The sequence below is a fragment of the Pipra filicauda genome, unplaced genomic scaffold, assembly GCF_003945595.2.
Source record: "Pipra filicauda isolate LSUMZ 115617 unplaced genomic scaffold, ASM394559v2 scaffold609_size223957_pilon, whole genome shotgun sequence".
NCBI classification, from domain to species: Eukaryota; Metazoa; Chordata; class Aves; order Passeriformes; family Pipridae; genus Pipra; species Pipra filicauda.
Window position 1 is genome coordinate 50,210 of NW_024104764.1, and position 17,894 is coordinate 68,103.

The 17,894-nt window shown below is 51.9% G+C and overlaps 1 protein-coding gene across 1 annotated transcript in view; it reads left to right on the forward strand.

The window, feature by feature from the left end:
- Window positions 1-15,401, forward strand: part of LOC113997526 (patatin-like phospholipase domain-containing protein 7) — a 54,406-nt gene extending 39,005 nt beyond the window's left edge. The window contains exons 10-14 of the mRNA XM_027739449.2: window positions 286-438; window positions 2,975-3,082; window positions 8,461-8,545; window positions 13,488-13,591; window positions 14,619-15,401. Coding sequence (XP_027595250.2) covers window positions 286-438; window positions 2,975-3,082; window positions 8,461-8,545; window positions 13,488-13,591; window positions 14,619-14,699 — 531 coding nt within the window. The 3' untranslated portion in view covers window positions 14,700-15,401. The remainder of the gene's footprint in view (window positions 1-285; window positions 439-2,974; window positions 3,083-8,460; window positions 8,546-13,487; window positions 13,592-14,618) is intronic.
- Window positions 15,402-17,894: the final 2,493 nt, after the last annotated feature.

The following is a 17,894-nucleotide window of genomic DNA, read 5'->3' on the forward strand; positions in this document are numbered from 1 at the left end:
TTGAAGCATCACTGTGCCCCTCTCACCCCAGCACAGATCTCCCTCTCGAGCTGCCCCTGTACCCTGGAATGAAAGACTCAGTTCAGCCTTGAACTGCAGCAATTCTGAAGGCCATTCTCTCTGTGCTGTTGATAGTGGAGACTCACTGTGTGCCTGCCCACCCTGCCCGGGGAACAGATGGCGGTGCTGATGTGTGAAGGCCTCGCAGTGATAACCCGCTCGTTCTCCGCTGGGAGCACAGGCCATAGTCCTCAGTTCCTCACGGCTGGTGTGTCTGGTGTGCAGGTGCTGAACATGGCCGAGATCCAGACGCGCCTGGCGTACGTGTGCTGCGTGAGGCAGCTGGAGATGGTGAAGAACAGCGACTACTGCGAGTACATCCGGCCCCCCATCGACCGCTACGGCACCCTGGACTTCGGCAAGTTCGACGAGATCTGTGTGAGTGCCCCCTGCCCCTGCTCCACACGGACCTGCCGGCTCCTGCTGCTAATTACTGCCAGGGCTGGGGGAGAGTAGTTGGCACAGAGTGAATAATTGACACCGAATAATGCTGTGGAATGATATCCCGGCCGGGAGATTGGATTAGCGGCACAAATTGAGTTTGCGGTCTCGGTTATGTAATGACCTGTGAAGGGATCAGTTGCCTCGCTCTGTTCCGTGGCAATTCCTGCTCAGCTGCTCGGGGAAAAGCTCTTGGGTGTCTGAACTTGGGGTTTTCTGAGCTGCTCTGGGCTCGTGGGGTTTGTCTCCCCTTGTTGTTGCGCGAAGGATTCACAGAAGCCTCTTGGGGAGGCCATGAATCCCAGAAATTGGGGGAAGTGTGAAAATACCTGGCTCTGTTAAACATTTCAACACTTCTGCTAATAAAACATCATCCACAATTCCTCTGCACCCGACAGAGGGTCAGGAGATGGCACCAATGTCAGTAATTGTTGTGAAAAAGGTGCCACCAGGTCGTGCAGCACCAGGATGGGGTTGTGTTTGTTTGTCAGAACCCAGCGTGGGCAGAGCTGACTCCAGGTGTGCAGGGAATTGTCTTGGTGACAGAATCCAGCAATCCCAACAGAAATGTCCCTGCCCAGGTGGAAGCAGCGATTCTGGCTCTGTGTGGAAGGGATTTTACTGTCTCTTCCCATTCTTTGCCTGCTTTAACCATGCAGGCATCTTCCACCTCCAGGTGTATCTGCAGAGCTTTGCTCTTCTCCCAGGCTGGAAACCCACCACTTCTTCTTTAAGTCAGTCTCCTTTATAGCTTAGTGAGAAGCTGGGATGTTCCTTAGGCTGCAGATTGATTTTTCTGGCTTATAAACACTGATCAAACCCAGGAACACAGTTTAGCCCTGCAGACTCACATTTGGGAGAGTCCTTAGGACACACAGCAGCTGTTCCAAACCACCAGCTGATTTCCCCACTACAAATATTTTCTCTAGGCTATTTGATGTCTCTTGGCTCCTGGGCAAACACTGCTGGCTGCCAATGGCTCTAAGACTTTGCTGATAAATAATGTTCTTTGCTCTGGAGTGCCCTGGCTGATCTGAAAACCCTGACAGACAGGTCTGGTAGTTCATCACAGTAACACATTGTGAGCTGTCACATCCCTGTTCTGTCTAATGTGGTGGTGTTAAAGAGATGTAAAGACACCAGGCAAATGTAGTCAGTGGAATAAAACTTGAAAAAGTGCAGTAACTCAAATATGTCACTGTCTGTGAGCCAGTTCTTGGCACCAGACACCACAGGGGTGGAGAGGCAGCACCCTCCTGGCTCCTGGAGCTAAATAACTTCTGTCCACAAGGGAACTTTAAACTGTGCTGACCTTAAAGGAAGGGGCAATCCAGACATTCCTTCATCCTTATGGGCTGGGAAGTAGGGGGAGTTTTAATTTCAGTCTTGTGCCTGGATTTTACAGAAAACAGAAATAGGACCATGGTTTAGTTCCAAGGAACTAAATCCCCTTTTCTTGTCAAACCCCTCTCCTGTGTCAGCCCCAAACTCAGCTTCTCGTGGTTATTTTGGATCAGGCTGACCCAGAGCTGTCAGGTCCTTCTTCTCCTGAGTAATCACACCCACTCTGGGCTGGGAAACTGGGATGGATTACAGGAGGTGAATTCCACCCTGAGTGCCACTCATGCTTTGAACCCTCATCCAAAAACCAGAGGAGAGACAACACCAACTCAGCCAGGGCTGCTTCCCACACTCAGAGCTGCCACACAAGGGTCAGTGCTGCTGCCAGGAGTTGGGATCCAGGGCTCCCAAAAGCTGTTGCTCTGTCCTTTCCATTTGATTTTTCAACACCATTTCTGCTGCTTTTTGAGAAAAAGAGTAAAACTTGCAGTGTTGGGTCTATTTCTTCCAGTTGTTTCCCTGCTAATGGCAGTGCCATGTTATTATTCCAAGCACAAATTACTTTATACTTTTACACGAGAGGAACGTGGAGAGTGTGGGTTTGGTGGTGTCCACCTGCCATCCTTTCTGCTCCAGCAAACTGCTCCAGCATGTTCAGTGCTGTCTGGCTTAACTTATTTCAAGAGATTTTGGAACCAGGGCTCTATGGGAGCTTTTCTTTGCAGGGAAATTTTTTTTTCCTTGGCTCTTCTTGAGCCAAGAGGCAAGAAGACACATGTATATGAGTTGTTACCTTCTTCCAAAGAAAGAGCCAGGACTGGAAGGGCATATTCAGTATCCTAAGCTCCTCTTTCTGTGGCATTATTCAGTGCTGTCAAAATAGTGCATCAGGTGGCACTTTTCCCTGGATACTGAAGTTGGTGTTTGGACTTAAAATAGAACCTTGTTTCCTTCATTATTCCCCCAGTTTTAGGCTGGAGAGTTTATGTAGCTGAGGCTGGAAGGCAGCAGAAGTCATCCTGGCTTTGGGCTAGAGCTCTGGATTCCCTACTATTTGCACATGATAACATATATAGATTTTTTTTTTTAGTTATTAATTACTTTTTCTCTGTTGACTCTTTCTTTTTTCCAGGAAGTGGGATATCAGCATGGGAAAACTGTATTTAATGTCTGGTGCAGGAGTGGAGTCCTTGACAAGATGCTAAAGGACAGGCAAGAGATCTGCAAGTCCAAAACTGATGTAAGTGCTCAGTGAAAGGCACTATTCTGCAAGAGCTGCTTGACTGTTCTTCACTAGTCCTGCAAGGAACTGCTCAGGGCTGGGAGAGGGAATGGTGACTGCCCTGAGTCCTCTCTGTGAGCTCACAGCTATCAGTGAAAGCTGTATTTTGGGCAAGCAGGGGTGGGGTCAGTTCTTCAGAAATGTCTTTCCTTGAATCACACCCTGGCTGAACAAGGTCCTGCACTTCTCTGACCATCAGTACCAGTTTGGCCAAGGTGTGTTCTGCCAGAGCCTGAGCCCTGACACTGCCTGTCCATCCTGATTCCTGAAGTGTGCCCATGCAGAGACCCATCCATGTCCTCAGGTGGGGGCTCTGAAAGCCCCAGAGGTGCTGCAGTGCTCTGAAGAGCAGCTCTCCTGTTGCTGTCTTGTTCTAACAGGTCCTTGATATCATGTTTGTAACCTGGAATTGGTCATACATGTCCTTGAAGTGATCCTCAGTGATCCTCGTGGGTCCCTTCCAGCTCAGGGTATTCCATGGTTCTGTGGGGGGAGGCAGGATTTCACCAGGAACCTGCATTTTCCAAGGCACATAACTGAGGTTTCTGTGTTTCAATGCCCACCATTCCCTTCTCCTTCCCCCTGTGCATCAGCAGCCGTGAGGGCACCAAGAGCTGCTGGCTGAGCTGCTCCTGGAGCAGAGGCTGTGCCTGTGCCCTGCAGCTCCCAGGAGATGGCCTGTGGGTTCAGGTGAGGGCCACACTGGTACCCATGTGCATCTGGACTCCCTCCCTGAGCAACACTGGGCAGCCACAAGTAACCTTCTGAAAGTTATTTTTCATTTATTCTTGTGCCACAAGCTTGAGGTGGTACCTGGATATTGTTCTTGCTACTAAAAACTTGTGTGCCAGGGATGTGTCTCTCTCCCAGAGGATGTGAATCAGGATGGCTGGCATTGATCTCAGCCACTGCTGGCTTTCAGGATGTGACTCAAATAATTCTCGGGTGCTTTCAGAAAACTTGATTTAAACCCTCGCTGGAGATGTGTTTTTAGCCAAGAGTTAAAATCCCTGCAGGGATGCAGCTTTCTTGATTTGTTGCTTTTCTTCCTCACTGCTCTGCTCCAAAGGCATTTTGTGGAGCCTTCACTGAGGCTCCAGGAGGTCTGTGGAGCTGTGGAGGTCCCGGGTGTCACACACCTCGTCCTGCCCAGTCCGACTCTTCCCAGCAGTTACTGTAAATTCCTGGTGATGGTAAATCTACAGGCTGTGTGGTGTTGCTGTGTGGTTATAGATATCTGTTCACAAGTAGATAAAAATCTCTTGGTTTAATGCTTAAGGGCTGAGCTCAGCCTCTGGAGTTGGTTCATAGCAGCCTGACTGGGCTGGGGAAGTTCCAGTTGCTTTTAAGAAACAGTTATCACGTTTTTGAGGAATCGGGTAGTATATTATAATACATGGGCTCACTATCCTTCCCCTCCTTTGAATCCCTCTGATTTGAAACCCAAGTGCTACAAAGACTTCATGTTTTACCCAGTAATTCTTCTTTATTGTCTTTTAGAGAGAGAGAGGGAAGCGAGCAGTAATATTTTAAGTGATGGCCCAAATGAATCATAACTGTAGGGAGCCTCTCTGGGAAAAGTCAGTTGAGGTGAACAGTGACAGAGAGGATTTGCAGCTCTCCAGAGGTGGGTGGTAGAGCACTTTGGCTCGGAGGGAGGTGTGAGAGGAAGGGCAGGGGTGGACATGGGCCCAGAGCTGGGGGGGGCTGATGCCCACAGTGGTGCCCTCAGAGCCCCGTGTGCCAGCAGAGGGGAGAGCTGGGGCTGTGAGTCACTGAGGGAATGGAAATGGAAATGCTGGGAGGAGATGAAAGGTGCCCTCAGCTCTGGTCATGTGAGGGGACTTGCACTGGTGACTTCCCAGCATCAGATGAATCCTGCCCGAGCTGCCTGGCAGGGTGAGCAGCTCTGGGAGGAGCACTCAGGGACAGTTTGGGGAATGTAGCCGGTGATCCACGTAGCCTGAGGAGCCCCAAAACTCCTCAGCTTGTCATTTCTTGCTGGGAAGATGAATACCATTCCCAAACCAGGACAGAAGATAACCTGGGTGAGGAGGTGCATTCATGTGAGCTGCAGGAGATAGGCCCCCAGTCTGCCTCTGACACCTCATGATCAGATGGGATGGGCTGGTGTTGGGTTTGTGTGTTAATTAAGGAGAAGTCAAGGCAGGGAAAATTGTGTGTGTCTCAGAAATAGCTGTGTCCTACTTCAGCCTCACTTTTATCACAATTAGTAACAAGCTCAAACATATTCATTGCTGTAACAAACGCTTCTTGAAAAGAAGACTGCTTTTAAAATTGCCCTTTAGATGGGATACAGTAATTGAGGGGAATATTTCAGCTGAATCGTGGTGTCAGAGCTGTGCAGGCAGCAGCAGGTTGAACATTTAGCACATCTACCCTGGTTTTTGTGGCACTTCACTACCCTGGAGATCAGATATGTCACCTCCTCGGTGCAGACACAGCCTGTCACTGCACTTGATAATGAGGCAGCAAGTGCTGAGAAGCTGAGTATGGAAATAACAGGGCCAGGAGAGTGACTCACAAACCCCCCGGGTCATGGGGCAGGAGCTGGGACTCCAGTCCAGGCTGTGCTCCAGGGACCTGAGGGATCATCTGCTTGTCCTCAAAGTCCAGTAAAAACCAAGACTTTTTTTCATCTGACTTTTATTCCGGTAGATTTATTTCTACAAAGTAACAAGTATTGCAGCTCCCACTGGGGTGTTTGTCTTGCTTTTCTTAGTCCATTAGAGTCACTTAAGCCCTTTAGCTCTGTTATCTTCCAGGGATAACAGCTGATATTTTTAACTTGCCTTTGATTAGTGAAGGTTTTGATGCTTTATGTGTTTTAGCTCTTCATCTATTTCTGGAGTGTTCAGCATCTGAGAGCCAAGTGCCATTTCTTACCGTCTTGTTTCCGTGTCGTGAGCATCGAATTTTTAGTTAAAAATCCAGATATTTAATCATTTAGATACTTCTCCTTTGCTTTGATCATTCAGCCCCTGTTTATCTTGTCTCCAAAATGCAAATACTGAAGACATAAACAACAGGAACCTTATATAAACCTCACTTTGAGCAGCTCTTACTCTTCCCCAGCACAGAATATTGCAATGCCATTAATTGGATCTCCTTGGGGAAGTTTTGTCTACTGAGGTGTTATTCATAGTCAAAGCTAAATATAATCCAGCGGACTACAATAGTAACTGTCTTTCTCCTCTAATTTATTTCCTAAAGATTGAGCCAAAAAGCATACTTTCCTCCTTGGAAAAAAAGAAATATCAGAAAAGTTTGGGAGTAGAGTAGATTTCAGGTGGATCTGAGACACTTCTTTGCTTTGTGCTATCTGATGGGAGAGTGGGTTTGTCCTTCAAAAGTAGTGAGAGGAAGCACTTAAAAATTACATTCCTGTTTGTAAAGCATCAGACGAGTGTGGGAAGACACCTGGTTCCCACAAGTGGTTTTCCAGTCCTAGTGCTGAGGTTTGGGTGCAGCTGCCTCCCCAAGTGCCCTCTAACAGGCCGACCTTGGGACCATCTGTGGGTCAGTGACAGGGACAGATGCTCCCGTGGGTTTGGCCACACTTCATTCCTGTCAGTCCTCACCTCAGGAGCTACTGGTGGTTTTACTGAGGCACCTTTTGGTGATGTTCCTACAGGATTTTGTTCAGCTGTTCATAACGTGCCCTGGACTTTTGTCCCATCCAGAGCCAGTCCCTGTCTGCTCCCTGCTCCCAGGGACACACTGCCCAAGTGCTCTGTGCAACCACCTTGTCCCCTTGGATCTGAGAGTCCAGGGATGGCCTCGGACATCGCTGGGTCTGTGTGGTGGCCAGAGAGTGCCCCTGTCCCTCACTCACAGAATCATTTAGTCATATGGCACAGACTGAAGATGTAGGAGCTTTTCTCCCCTGTCCTGGGAAAGAGCCTTCTGCAAATGCTTCCCTGGGACCATTCAGGTTGGATGTTCAAAATGAGCCTGGGCTGACTCACCTTCCTGGCGGTTCCTTAACGGTCACACTGAGCTCCCCAACCTCTGTGTTTGGAAGTGTGTGTCCTAAGCTGCTGCTGTTCCATTTCATGCAGGTACCTTTTCATTCCCTGTGGGCTTTTCTCTGCCCACCGTTGCCCACCAGCTGTTTGTCCTGCATCCACACAGTGCTGGAGCTGCTCTAAATTACATCAAAAGTCAGTCACAGATGAAAGGTCAACTGAGAGAGCTCTGCTGCAGCAGTAATGGGCTGCTGCTGTGACCCCACAGGGGTTGTATGATTCACAGGATTCGTGCTCTTGCCAGAAGAGCAAAGAATTGTTCATAAAACCCTGTGTTAGAAAACTGCCCTTCCTGGAAGCACGTGGGCAGGTCTGGGTGTTTGGAAGGATGACAGCCACAGCAATTCCCAGTGCCAGTAACGTTCCCTCTGCCAGCTCTTCCCCATCCCTTTCCTCTGGGGTAGGGGCTGATGTACTTATTATAATCACTGGGTTTAAAGAAAGGGGAGAGGTGTTCAGGTGTCCACTGGTGACCTTGTGCCTGGTCCCGAGGAGCAGGTGGGGCCACTCATGGCATACAGGAAAAACAAAACAGTTCTTAAATTCCAGAGTTCCTCTCAGAGGAGAGACTGGAGCAGGGACTTCTCAAAATAGAGAACGCTCTGCCCACTGCTTGGGTGAGACAGAGTGAAAACAGAAAGGGTTTATTGGAAAGAGGAATTACAGTGGGAAATGTGTCTCTCTGCATGTACCTCAGGCTCTTGCTGCAGCACCTCCAGCTCTGTGGCTTATGGGGTCCCCAGGGGGGTCCTGGTGACCCCAGTGCCCAGCTGTCCCTGCAGCCTTCGTGGCACCACTCCAGCTGAGGGCTGGACCATGTGTGTGTCCCACCTGGGCACTGGGGCTCCTTCTCCCAAGGGAAAGCAAAACCTCCCTGGGGGATGCACTTGGCCCAGACAGTCCTTATAAAGTGACAGTGATGGAGGACAAACAAGTGACGTGAACATCATCTGTCCTGGGCCCAGACCCTCTGGTTCTTGTCTCTGGGGTCTTTTCTACAGTTTGCTAAATTTTTAATGAGGCCTCTGGTTGCATGGGTGGAATAGGAGCCATTAGAGTGTGTCCCACCGTTGGCACTTGGGAATCCCATCTCCGCCACCAGACCTGCACAGGAGAGCTGTTCTGAGGATTTCTCACTGATGAGTAATGGTTTTTGAGGGGGCAGTTGTGGAGAATTTATGTGTCTGGAGCTTTGTCTGTTCAATATCATTTTTATACAGTCCTGACTTGTTTGGATTTTGCTGTGTATCTTTGTTAACACACCCAAAACTTCGCTGTGTGTTTCAGAACGTGACCTGTCCCACCACCTCCTTCACGGACCTGGCAGAGATCGTGTCCCGGATCGAGCCCGTGAAGGCCCCTGTGGCAGACGGTGAGTGGGGGGATCTGCTGGTGCTGTGGAGGTGTTGGGAAGGGCAGGGAGGAGGGATGGACGGCTGCTGACTCCTCCTGTGCCTCCTGACTGCTTTCACCTGCTCATACTCTGAGCTGGGACAGCTCAGGGCTGGCTGCCAGTGCCAGTGTCTGCTGGGCACTGCTGGCCGTGGTGGGCTGGCCCTGCTGGGCACTGCTGGCCATGGTGGGCTGGCCCTGCTGGGCACTGCTGGCCATGGTGGGCTGGCCCTCCTTCCCTCAGAGCCCCTCCTGCAGCTGTGCCCAGGCCAGACCCTCCGTGTCCCCCTCCCACTGCCTCCCCTGGGAGAGGCCAGCAGTGAGATGTCCTTCCATGGGAAGATATCAGCTGTCATCCCATTACTGGTGTGCTCCAGCCTGGTTTCCTGGTGGGAGTAATCCCTGCTCAGGTCTCATCTGAGTGAAATAACGTGTAGCAACTCATGCAGAGATGGGTTTATGTCCCCCTTGGGCTGGGCCTGTCCTTGCTGTGGCTTCGCCCTTCGGTCTGTGCCCTCTGGAGGTGGGAGGAGGCTGAGTTAAAGCTCTGCCTGGGTTAAAGCTCTGCCTGGGTTAAAGCTCTGCCTGGGTTAAAGCTCTGCCTTAGTTAAAGCTCTGCCTGGGTTAAAGCTCTGCCTGGGTTAAAGCTCTGCCTGGGTTAAAGCTCTGCCTGGGTTAAAGCTCTGCCTGGGTTAAAGCTCTGCCTGAGTTAAAGCTCTGCCTGAGTTAAAGCTCTGCCTGGGTTAAAGCTCTGCCTGGGTTAAAGCTCTGCCTGGGTTAAAGCTCTTCCCAAAGGATGTTTTCCTTGCTGTCGTGAGTAGGATCAGGAGTGACTCACTGGCTCCATTGCTTTTTGTGTGCTCCTGTTCTGGGAGCACCAGTGAACTAATGAGGAGCAGGTAACAGCTCCTGCACCAGACAGTGCCCTGTGACAGCCCTGCCCTGCAGAGCAGCTCCATGTTTATGCCATAACTGGAGCTCCTGTAACCAAAAGGAGCAGAGCTTTGCAGGCCTGAAACGCCTGAGTGTGTCACCAGGGCTGGAGCTCTTTCTGAACAGTCTCTTCCCCTCCTCCTGATTCTCATTCCTGCAGAGGGAAAGCTAAAGTTAGCAGTGCTCCCATCTGTGACTGTTTGTAGAGATGTCCCTGTGGTAATTTGAAATGCTAATTACAATCATATGCCTTATGAAGAAAATATTAATCAAATGTGGTTGAAGCAGACATTGTGAATAAGAGTGAAGAGATCATGGAATGTGGTTATTTAAGGCTCAGGCACTGAGACCTGCTAAGATTTAACCAGTGCACTGGGACAGATCCTCCTGCTTTAGATAGTTCCTGATTATTCCCCACATTAGGACATCCTGCTTTCTGCTGGGCGAGGCCATGGACACGAGGGGAGCAAAGGGATGTGTCTCAGGAAGCAGATGGGGCACATTTTGGGCTGAGGAGGGGCTGTGCAGGGGCTGCCAGGGACAGGGTGGGATGGGCAGGTGCCACATGTTCCTCGTGGGTGCTGAAATCAGTTGGCTGTGGAGAGTCCAGAGGAGGGAGAGGGCGGCAGGAGAGTTGTTCATGTGGGCACTGTGTCATCAAGGATCCTTTGTGTCACGCTGTGGGTGACTCACGATTTTGGGCGGCAGAGGCTGTAGTGACATTCCCCTGAGCACACAGTGCCTCCAGGATGGCATTGCTTTGCTCAGGAGGTCCCTGGAGCCACGGGGGAAGCAGATGGAGGGTGACACCTCCCTGGCAGTGGCCTCGTGGCTGTCAGGTGTGTGCTGGTCAGCCTTTGGTCTGCTCAGGGGGGTGCTGGGGAAGGTGGTCTGACAGTTTGTGGCCCACGTGGGTGAGGGGACAGGGGGCTGTGAAACTGCACTGTCAGAGCAGGGCAAAGCTTTGTTCCCCTTGGAAATCCCTTCCTGAGGGCAGTCTCAGACCACAGGCTCTGCCTGTTCTGACAGCACACTGCAGGTGTTAGGCTGGGTGGAGGAATTGTGTCAATAATTTGTTCTAAAGAAATCAAAGAGAAAGGCTCATGTTCTGATGGACAGGGCAGGGTCAGCACAGAGGGTGAGAGGCCTGGAGGGGCAAGGGTGTTGTATTTGGGGGAAAAGGGCAGTGGAATTTCTTCTCCACTCTTGAACAAACTGAGAGCAATAACTAAAACCATCTAAAAATTAAAAAGGGGAGCCTGTCCCTCAGGCAGGGCTGAGCAGAGGGACCCAAGTACCCGACAGCCAGGGCACAGCTGTCTGTAAGCACAACAGAGGCTCCTTTCACAGCTGAGCCACTGCAGTGTTTGTGCCCCTGTTCCTGTTCTCCATCCACACGCTCCCCCAGCTGGGATCGTCCCTCTGCTCAGCTCTAATTGTGTTTCTCACAGCCCTGGTTGTGGCCAGGGGAGCACAGGTGCCATCCCCAAGGGTGGGTCTGTCACATCCCTGGTCACATTCCCCCCTGGGAGGGGTTGCTGAGGCCCAGGGTTGGCTGAAGGACATCAAGCACTTGTAGCAATGGGCGTTTGGGGAAAAGGATTTATGAAAGAGAAGTGTTAATGGTGATGTCAAATGCCTGGGTTTGCAATATGGTTGAAGCAGGAGACATCCCAAAACCTCTGCAGGGACACAGTTATCAGGCACTAGTGCCCCTGAGGCTGTGCTGAGCTCCCAGGTTCCTGATTTACATCCAGGGTTTACAGAGCCCCTCCAGCCACACAGCCCCGTTTGCCTTCAGGTTGGGGGTTGCCTGCAGAAATTAGGCCCATATAAAAGAAATGCCACCAGCTACAGAAGCACAAAGCAGCTCTCTGGGTGTGGAAACGTGCCCTTCCTGCAGGGAATATGCTCCCCCTGCTCAGGGCAGGCTCAGGTACCTTTCCATGGTGGAACCTCCTCTTGGCTGGCTCGGTTTTGAGCTGTTTGGGTGTTGGTGAATTGAGCAGAGCAGCAAGGCCTCAGTCCTGCTTGATGCTTCTGGGAGTTTTTGTAGTGCCCAGGAGTGGTCACTGTGAGCCTCAGCCTCAAGCAGGGCCATGGAAGGTGATGTCTGGGGACAGCAGGGCCATCTCCTGTGCTCCTTTCCCCCCTCCAGCACCCAGAGGTGCTTTGTGAAGGATGTGAGACGGGACACCCCTCTCTTGGATTTCATATCTGTAGAAAGACCCGTTAAATGCTGAGCAGTGCTGGGGAAATCAAGGAGTCTGGTTTGATGGCAGTCGGATTTATCGGAGGCGTAAACTCCAAACTCTTGTTTGTTGTGTCTGTTGCTGTTCACACCAGCTTCTCTGGGGTGTTTTATCAAAGATTATCATTAGTGGTTTTCACAGAAACTAACAATGATTCTCTGATCCACAGTAAAAGAAGCATTAAAAATAAAATACAAAAGACCAAATGCCTTTAATCCCAATGTTCTAGCAGTTGGTTGTAGTTACCATGTTGGGAGAAAAGGCTGTGGAACAGACTGTGCTGTTGTCTTCAGCGTGGAGCAGATGCTATTGACAGCTCCCTGGAGAAAGACTTAATCAAGGATCCAGTTTAAACATGAGCCACTTTCCTCACCAGTGGGCCGAAACCCAGGTATTGCTTCAGCAGCTCAGAGCACACTGGAATTAACTGAGGAAAGGGGTGGAAGCACTGGTGTCACACAGTGATTTCAGTGCTAACGTTAAAATGTCATTTCCATGCCTTGACTTGCATTCTGAAGAACTGGGGGCCAGAGGAGGAAGGTGCTGCCTGCCAGGGGTTCTACCCCGCTGCCCACATGTCTCCTGGTGTCACCTGTGGTGGGACAGGCTCTGCAGGGGCTGCTGGTGTGTTGGGGGGTGAACTTGGAGCCACCGATGGGCCCCAGCCCAGCACGTTCACTGAGTGTTGAGTTGCTGTGGGGAGTCAGCCCTGCCAGCAGGGAGAGTCACAGAACCACAGCCTGGTTTGGGCTGGGAGGGACCTTAAAGCTCATCTCACTCCCACCCCCTGCCAGGGCAGGGACACCTCCCACTAGCCCAGGTTGCTCCAACCTGGCCTTGGACACTTCCAGGGATGGAGCAGCCACAGCTTCTCTGAGCAACCTGTGCCAGGGCCTCCCCACCCTCACAGGGAAGAATTCCTTCCCAATATCCCATCTAACCCTGCCCTCCTTCATCTTAAGGCCATTCTCCCTTGTCCTGTCACTCCATGCCCTTGTGGGGTACTGCTCCTGCTGCCTGTTTTACAGACCCTCCTGGTGACCTCCAGGTGCTGGGAGAGGCATTGACTCTGCCCTGATGTGTCTCCTTCCTTGGAAGTGGCTTGGTGGTGTGTCCTGCTGCTGTGCACAGCTCCTGAGCTTCCCTAAGTTACGTGAATCTGCTGGAGGAAGGGAGTGTAAATGTTACTGTCCCCTGTGGGATTGTGAAATTGTGACTGTGACAGACACGTAATTATTCTGCCCCAGGAATTCTGCAGCACGTAATTATTCTGCTCCCCCTGTGCCTGGGACCCCTGCTTGCAGCCAGTGTGTGTCCAGGGGAGCTTGGACTGGCAGCTCAAAGGCTTCTGAAGGTGTTGCCAGGTCTGGTTGGACTGAGGGGTGGGACACAGCAGCTGAGCTGTGAGGGGCACTCAGCAGGGAGCACCTCCCCACTGCCCGTGCTTGTGTCCCTCGGGCCGGGCAGCCAGTGCCCACCAGAGTGACATGGACCAGGTGCTGCTCTTGCTGGGGGTCCCTTGGATTCTGGGGGGCTCTGGGACACCAATTCACACAGAGGACATGGTTTATTTTTGTGGCTGGAGAGCTGAACTCTGTGTTTGAGCAGTCCCAGTTCACTGAGCTGCCAGTTTTCTGGCACACACCTGCCCCGGTGCTCAGGGGAGGCAAGGGTTCCTCTCCCAGTTTTCTCTGCCTGCCAGTTAAACCCAGTTCTTTTTCTCTCCTCTCTCTTTAGACGAGTCAGACTACCAGACTGAGTACGAGGAAGAAATCCTGGACAACCAGAAGGATGATTATCTGGATTTCATAAGCAACCAGGCTGAAGAAGACTCTGACTCGGTACGAACTGCCCTGGAAACAGGGAGTGCCTGGTCACTGCTGAGCCCTGGGTGAACAGTGTGAGGTGGAGGTGTTGGGAAGGATGCTGAGAGAAGCACCTGGGAGGGACTGGCTGGCAGGACTGTGCAGAAATGAGTTTGCTTGTTGTTAGTACAGACACTGAGTGGCACTTCCTCACCCTGCTCGGGTCAGTGGTGCCACTGTGGTGCTGCCTGTGGCAAAACCTGCCCACGGTTAAATCCTGGCCCTGCAGCTCTGTGGGTTTGCTCTTGAGGTGAGTCAGGGTTGGAGAGGCTGAGGGAGCTGCTTCCTGCAGCTGGGAAAGAGGAGCTGAAGGGAGGATCTGCCAGCTGTCTGGAGCTGCCTGAGGGTGGGTATGGAGGAGGTCATGGAAGAAGAGATGCCCAGCAAAAAACCAAGAGGTGACAGGCACAACCTGTGCTAAAGGAAACCCTCCCTGGCTTTGGGAAATCCTGCCCTGTACACACAGCTGAGACCCACCAAGGACTGTGCAGGGAGAAGGTGGAAAACCCATCCTTGTAGATGCATGAAAAGCAAATTGATGCCCTGAAGAACCCTGGCAGCACCAGAGTGAGCCCTACTTAGAGCAGACAGGTGGATTGTACCCTCCAGGGGTCCCTTCCAGCCACTGTGGTTTGATTCTGTGGGACAGCAGGTCCATCCCAAGGCAAACCTGCACTGTGAGAGCAGGTGTGACCCCCAGCCCGAGCAGCAGAGCTCAGCCAGGTCACATCCCTGCTGCTCTGACTGTGGCCAGAGGGTTTGAAAGGTGAAGCTGCCTGTCCTGCTGGGCACAAACAACTTCTCAGTGGCAGCACATGGATTGTTTGGGAAGGTGCCCATGTGAGGGTGTAAAAAGGCTCCAGTGTTCTGAGTGAGGAGCTGGAATGATGGTTTTGTTTGCTGGGTTTATCTGAGCTGGTGGAGGGGAAGAGGACGGATTTTATCTGGCTCAGAGAGGATGCTGAAGGGTTAATTTGTGCTTTCTTTCCCTCTTTTCCCTCAGGATGAAGACGTGCAGCTGAGGAAGCGCAGGACTGTGCCCAGCACGGAGGGCCAGGCGAGCAGCACGGGGGAGCCGGGATAGAGCAAGGGAGGCTCAGAGCTGCACCCCATCCTACAGCAGCTGTATTTATTTATTTAATACTTCACAAAACCAAAACAACGCCTACATGAAACGAAGCAAGAGCTCAGCCTTCCCCAGCCAGGGCCGGGCTCAGCTGCTGGCACAAAGCACAGCCCGTGCTGTGCCCGGATCCCTTTGGAGCTCCGGAGAGGGGCGGCTGCCCTGGGCATCTCCTTCCTACGGGTGCCAGGAGCAGGTTATTGATCCCTGAGGCTGGCAGGGGGGCAGAGGGGCAGTTCGAAGCTGCCTTGGTTTTTCTGCTGTGTTTTAGTCGCTGTTTTTCCTGCGAGGCCCCAGGAAGGCCGGGGTGTGTCCCCTCCGTGTGCCGAGAAGGCCCCGAGCAGCAGCACTGCACAAGGGAGGGGTTTGTGGGTCGAAGCGTTGCTTTCTTTTCATACGAATCAGGTAACTCTGTAATTAACTCCTCAGTGACTGCCAGCCACGTACTCGTGAGCAGTGCTCTGACAGGAGCAAATCTGAATGTATTTTCACTTGAAATCTAAACCTAAGAAATGATTGTGAGGGGTGGCTGCGGAGCTGCATCCTCGAGTCACCAGCAGAACGTTTACTGATGGATCATGGAGCTGACACTTCTGGGCAACTCTGGAATCACCACTTGGCTGTATTTGCCCTGTGAAATAAAGTTATTTTGCTGGATTGAAATGTCTCTGTGGTTCTTTGTCTTGGGTCCTAAATGAGAAAGTTGTCAGCAAGTAAGAGCCCAACTTTGCTATATCAAAGAAATGTGCATGGTTTCCAGTTCCTCACCCCAGCAGGAGTCACTCCAGGTATTGTCAAGTGCTGGGAAGAAATCTCCAGTGCTCTGTCCCCAGGGCTGGAGCAGTTGGTGGGATTTGGACCCTGTTCAGACATCCCCTGGTGCTTGCTCTGCCTGTCTCACATCTGTCGTTGCCGGTAGCTGCACTTGGCTGGATATCCAAGCTGATTCCTGCTTTATGTAAACTCCTGCTCAGCACAAGCTCTAGGTGCTGTTGCCTTGAAGGGATTTGTCATCCAACCAGAGCACTGAAGGCACTCCTCAAAGCTGCCTCCTTCCCTGAGCTCTCTGATGTCAGTGTGAGCTGCCGGCGATGCCTCCAGGCATGACCAGGGCTGGGCAGCACCTTGAGACCAGAAACGTGTCTGGTGGCACCACCAAGGACTGTGGTGGTGCCACAATTCTGCTGAGAATTGTGACCTGTTCCCTGCATTAACCTTCTCTCTTTTCCTGGCACAGGCTTCTCCTTCTCTACCCGCCCTTCATCATGTTTTCCTCTGTCAGAATCCCAGACTGGTTTGGTTTGGAAAGGACCTTAAAGCTCGTCCAGTTCCACCCCCTGCCATGGGCAGGGACACCTTCCACTAGACCATGTTGCTCCAAGCCCTGTCCAACCTGGCCTTGGACACTTCCAGGGATGGAGCATGTCCATGAATGTGCAGCCTGTGCCCAGGGAGCAGTTCCTCTCAAACAAAATGGTATTTTCAAGTGTCAGAGCCCCAGGTGTTTTGTTCCCAGAGGAACTCCAGCCCCCTCCTCAGTGACACTACCCAGCCTGGCTGCACCTCTGGCTGGCCCCTGGCCCATCCAGAAGCAATGGAAGCAGTTGGAAACCTTCCCTGCAAGGATCATCCAGGTCTCTGATGCAGATTTTGGTTGTGCAGAGTATGTTGCAGTTGCTGGAGGCTGTTCCCTGCTATTGCAAAGAATTAGTTCTCACAAAGAAAACTTAAAATTGGCTTCAGAAGTGGAGGCAGAACAGCCAGGGGCTTCTGTGGAGGCACAGGCTGCCTGTGGAGCTGGAGAGATTGAATTTCTGCTGGGCTGGTTCCTGGGGGGAGGTGCTGGGCAAACACCTCGTGCAGCAGCAGCAGCACAGTTCAGAGCTTTGTTTTCTGACAAAACCAGATGTGAGGTCCTTCAATGTCTGTATTTAAAGGCGGTTACAGTCCAGGAACCTTTCCCTGGAAAATGGTGAATGGGTCTGGAGTACAGACTAACTCCAGAGATGACTGAGCTCCTCTGGCTGCCCTCACTGAGGCCATCCTGGGCCATCTGCCTCCTGAGGATACAGTTAAAACCAAAAGTGCCTTCAGCAGAGGTTGAATCAAACCTGCTGTCGATGGAGAGACTTTGTCACACCTGTGCTGTGACAAAGTGACCGATTCCACGTGTTCCCTGTGCCTGGCTGCCCAGGGCATCCCCCAGCCTGGGGCAGGATGGGCTCCATGGGTTATGGACCAGAAGGATGAGGGGTCTGCCAGCCTGAACCCAACTGCCTTGCTCCAGGAGAGCTCTTCCCCTCTGTTCAAATAGGTAATTCATTTCCAAGCTGTGTAGTTTCACTCCAAACCTCCTGGCAGCCAGGGGTGCTCCTGGAGCCTGGCTGGGAGTTGCTGGGCTCGTTGAAGGAGTAGCAGAAAACAAATACTGGGCTCCTGGGTGTGCTAATTAGAGCCTCTCCATTTGCATTATGCCCTGTGCCACAGGGAAATGGCACTTAGTTGAGATGTATGAAGACAGAAGACAAACCTCTGATGTGAGACTGAAAGTCTCTTCTGAATAATTGATCACGTCTTTCCTCCGTAGCTGAGCCCTGGACATTAAACCAATCTGTTCTTCCGTGCCCAGGAATGTAAACCAGTAATGGTACAAATCTAAAAGCCAAATTGTTTTTCCACTTGCTTTGCTGCTGGCTGTGTCCTGCCCAGCTGCCTGGCCAGGCAAGGCAGCGTCCCTGTGCTGGGTCAGCCCCGTGCTGCTCTTACACCCGGGGGCACCCAAGGGATCATCTGAGCAATTCCACATCTGGAGGGTTTAGTCAGTCCCTGCCTGCTTGGACACCAGCCCTGTGCTAAGGAGTGGGGCTGTGTCACCCCCTTTGTCCCCAGGCTCTGCAGTGAGGGTCCCATTGTGGCTTTGCTGGAAATGCAGCAAGAGGAGGGGGGTTGGAAGAGCCCAGTCCCAGCTCTCCTGGCCCAGGTCACCATCCTGCCAGGCCAGGTGCTGACCTTGGCTGGAACCCACTCTGCAGTTTCTTCACAGCTGTGTGACATCCCCAAAGGGGTGAAGTGTGACCAGAAGCTGGATGAATTTGGCTTTGCTGGAGGAGACAAAACAGCTGCTGAGGCCTGAAGGCTTCAGCACAGGTGAAGAGG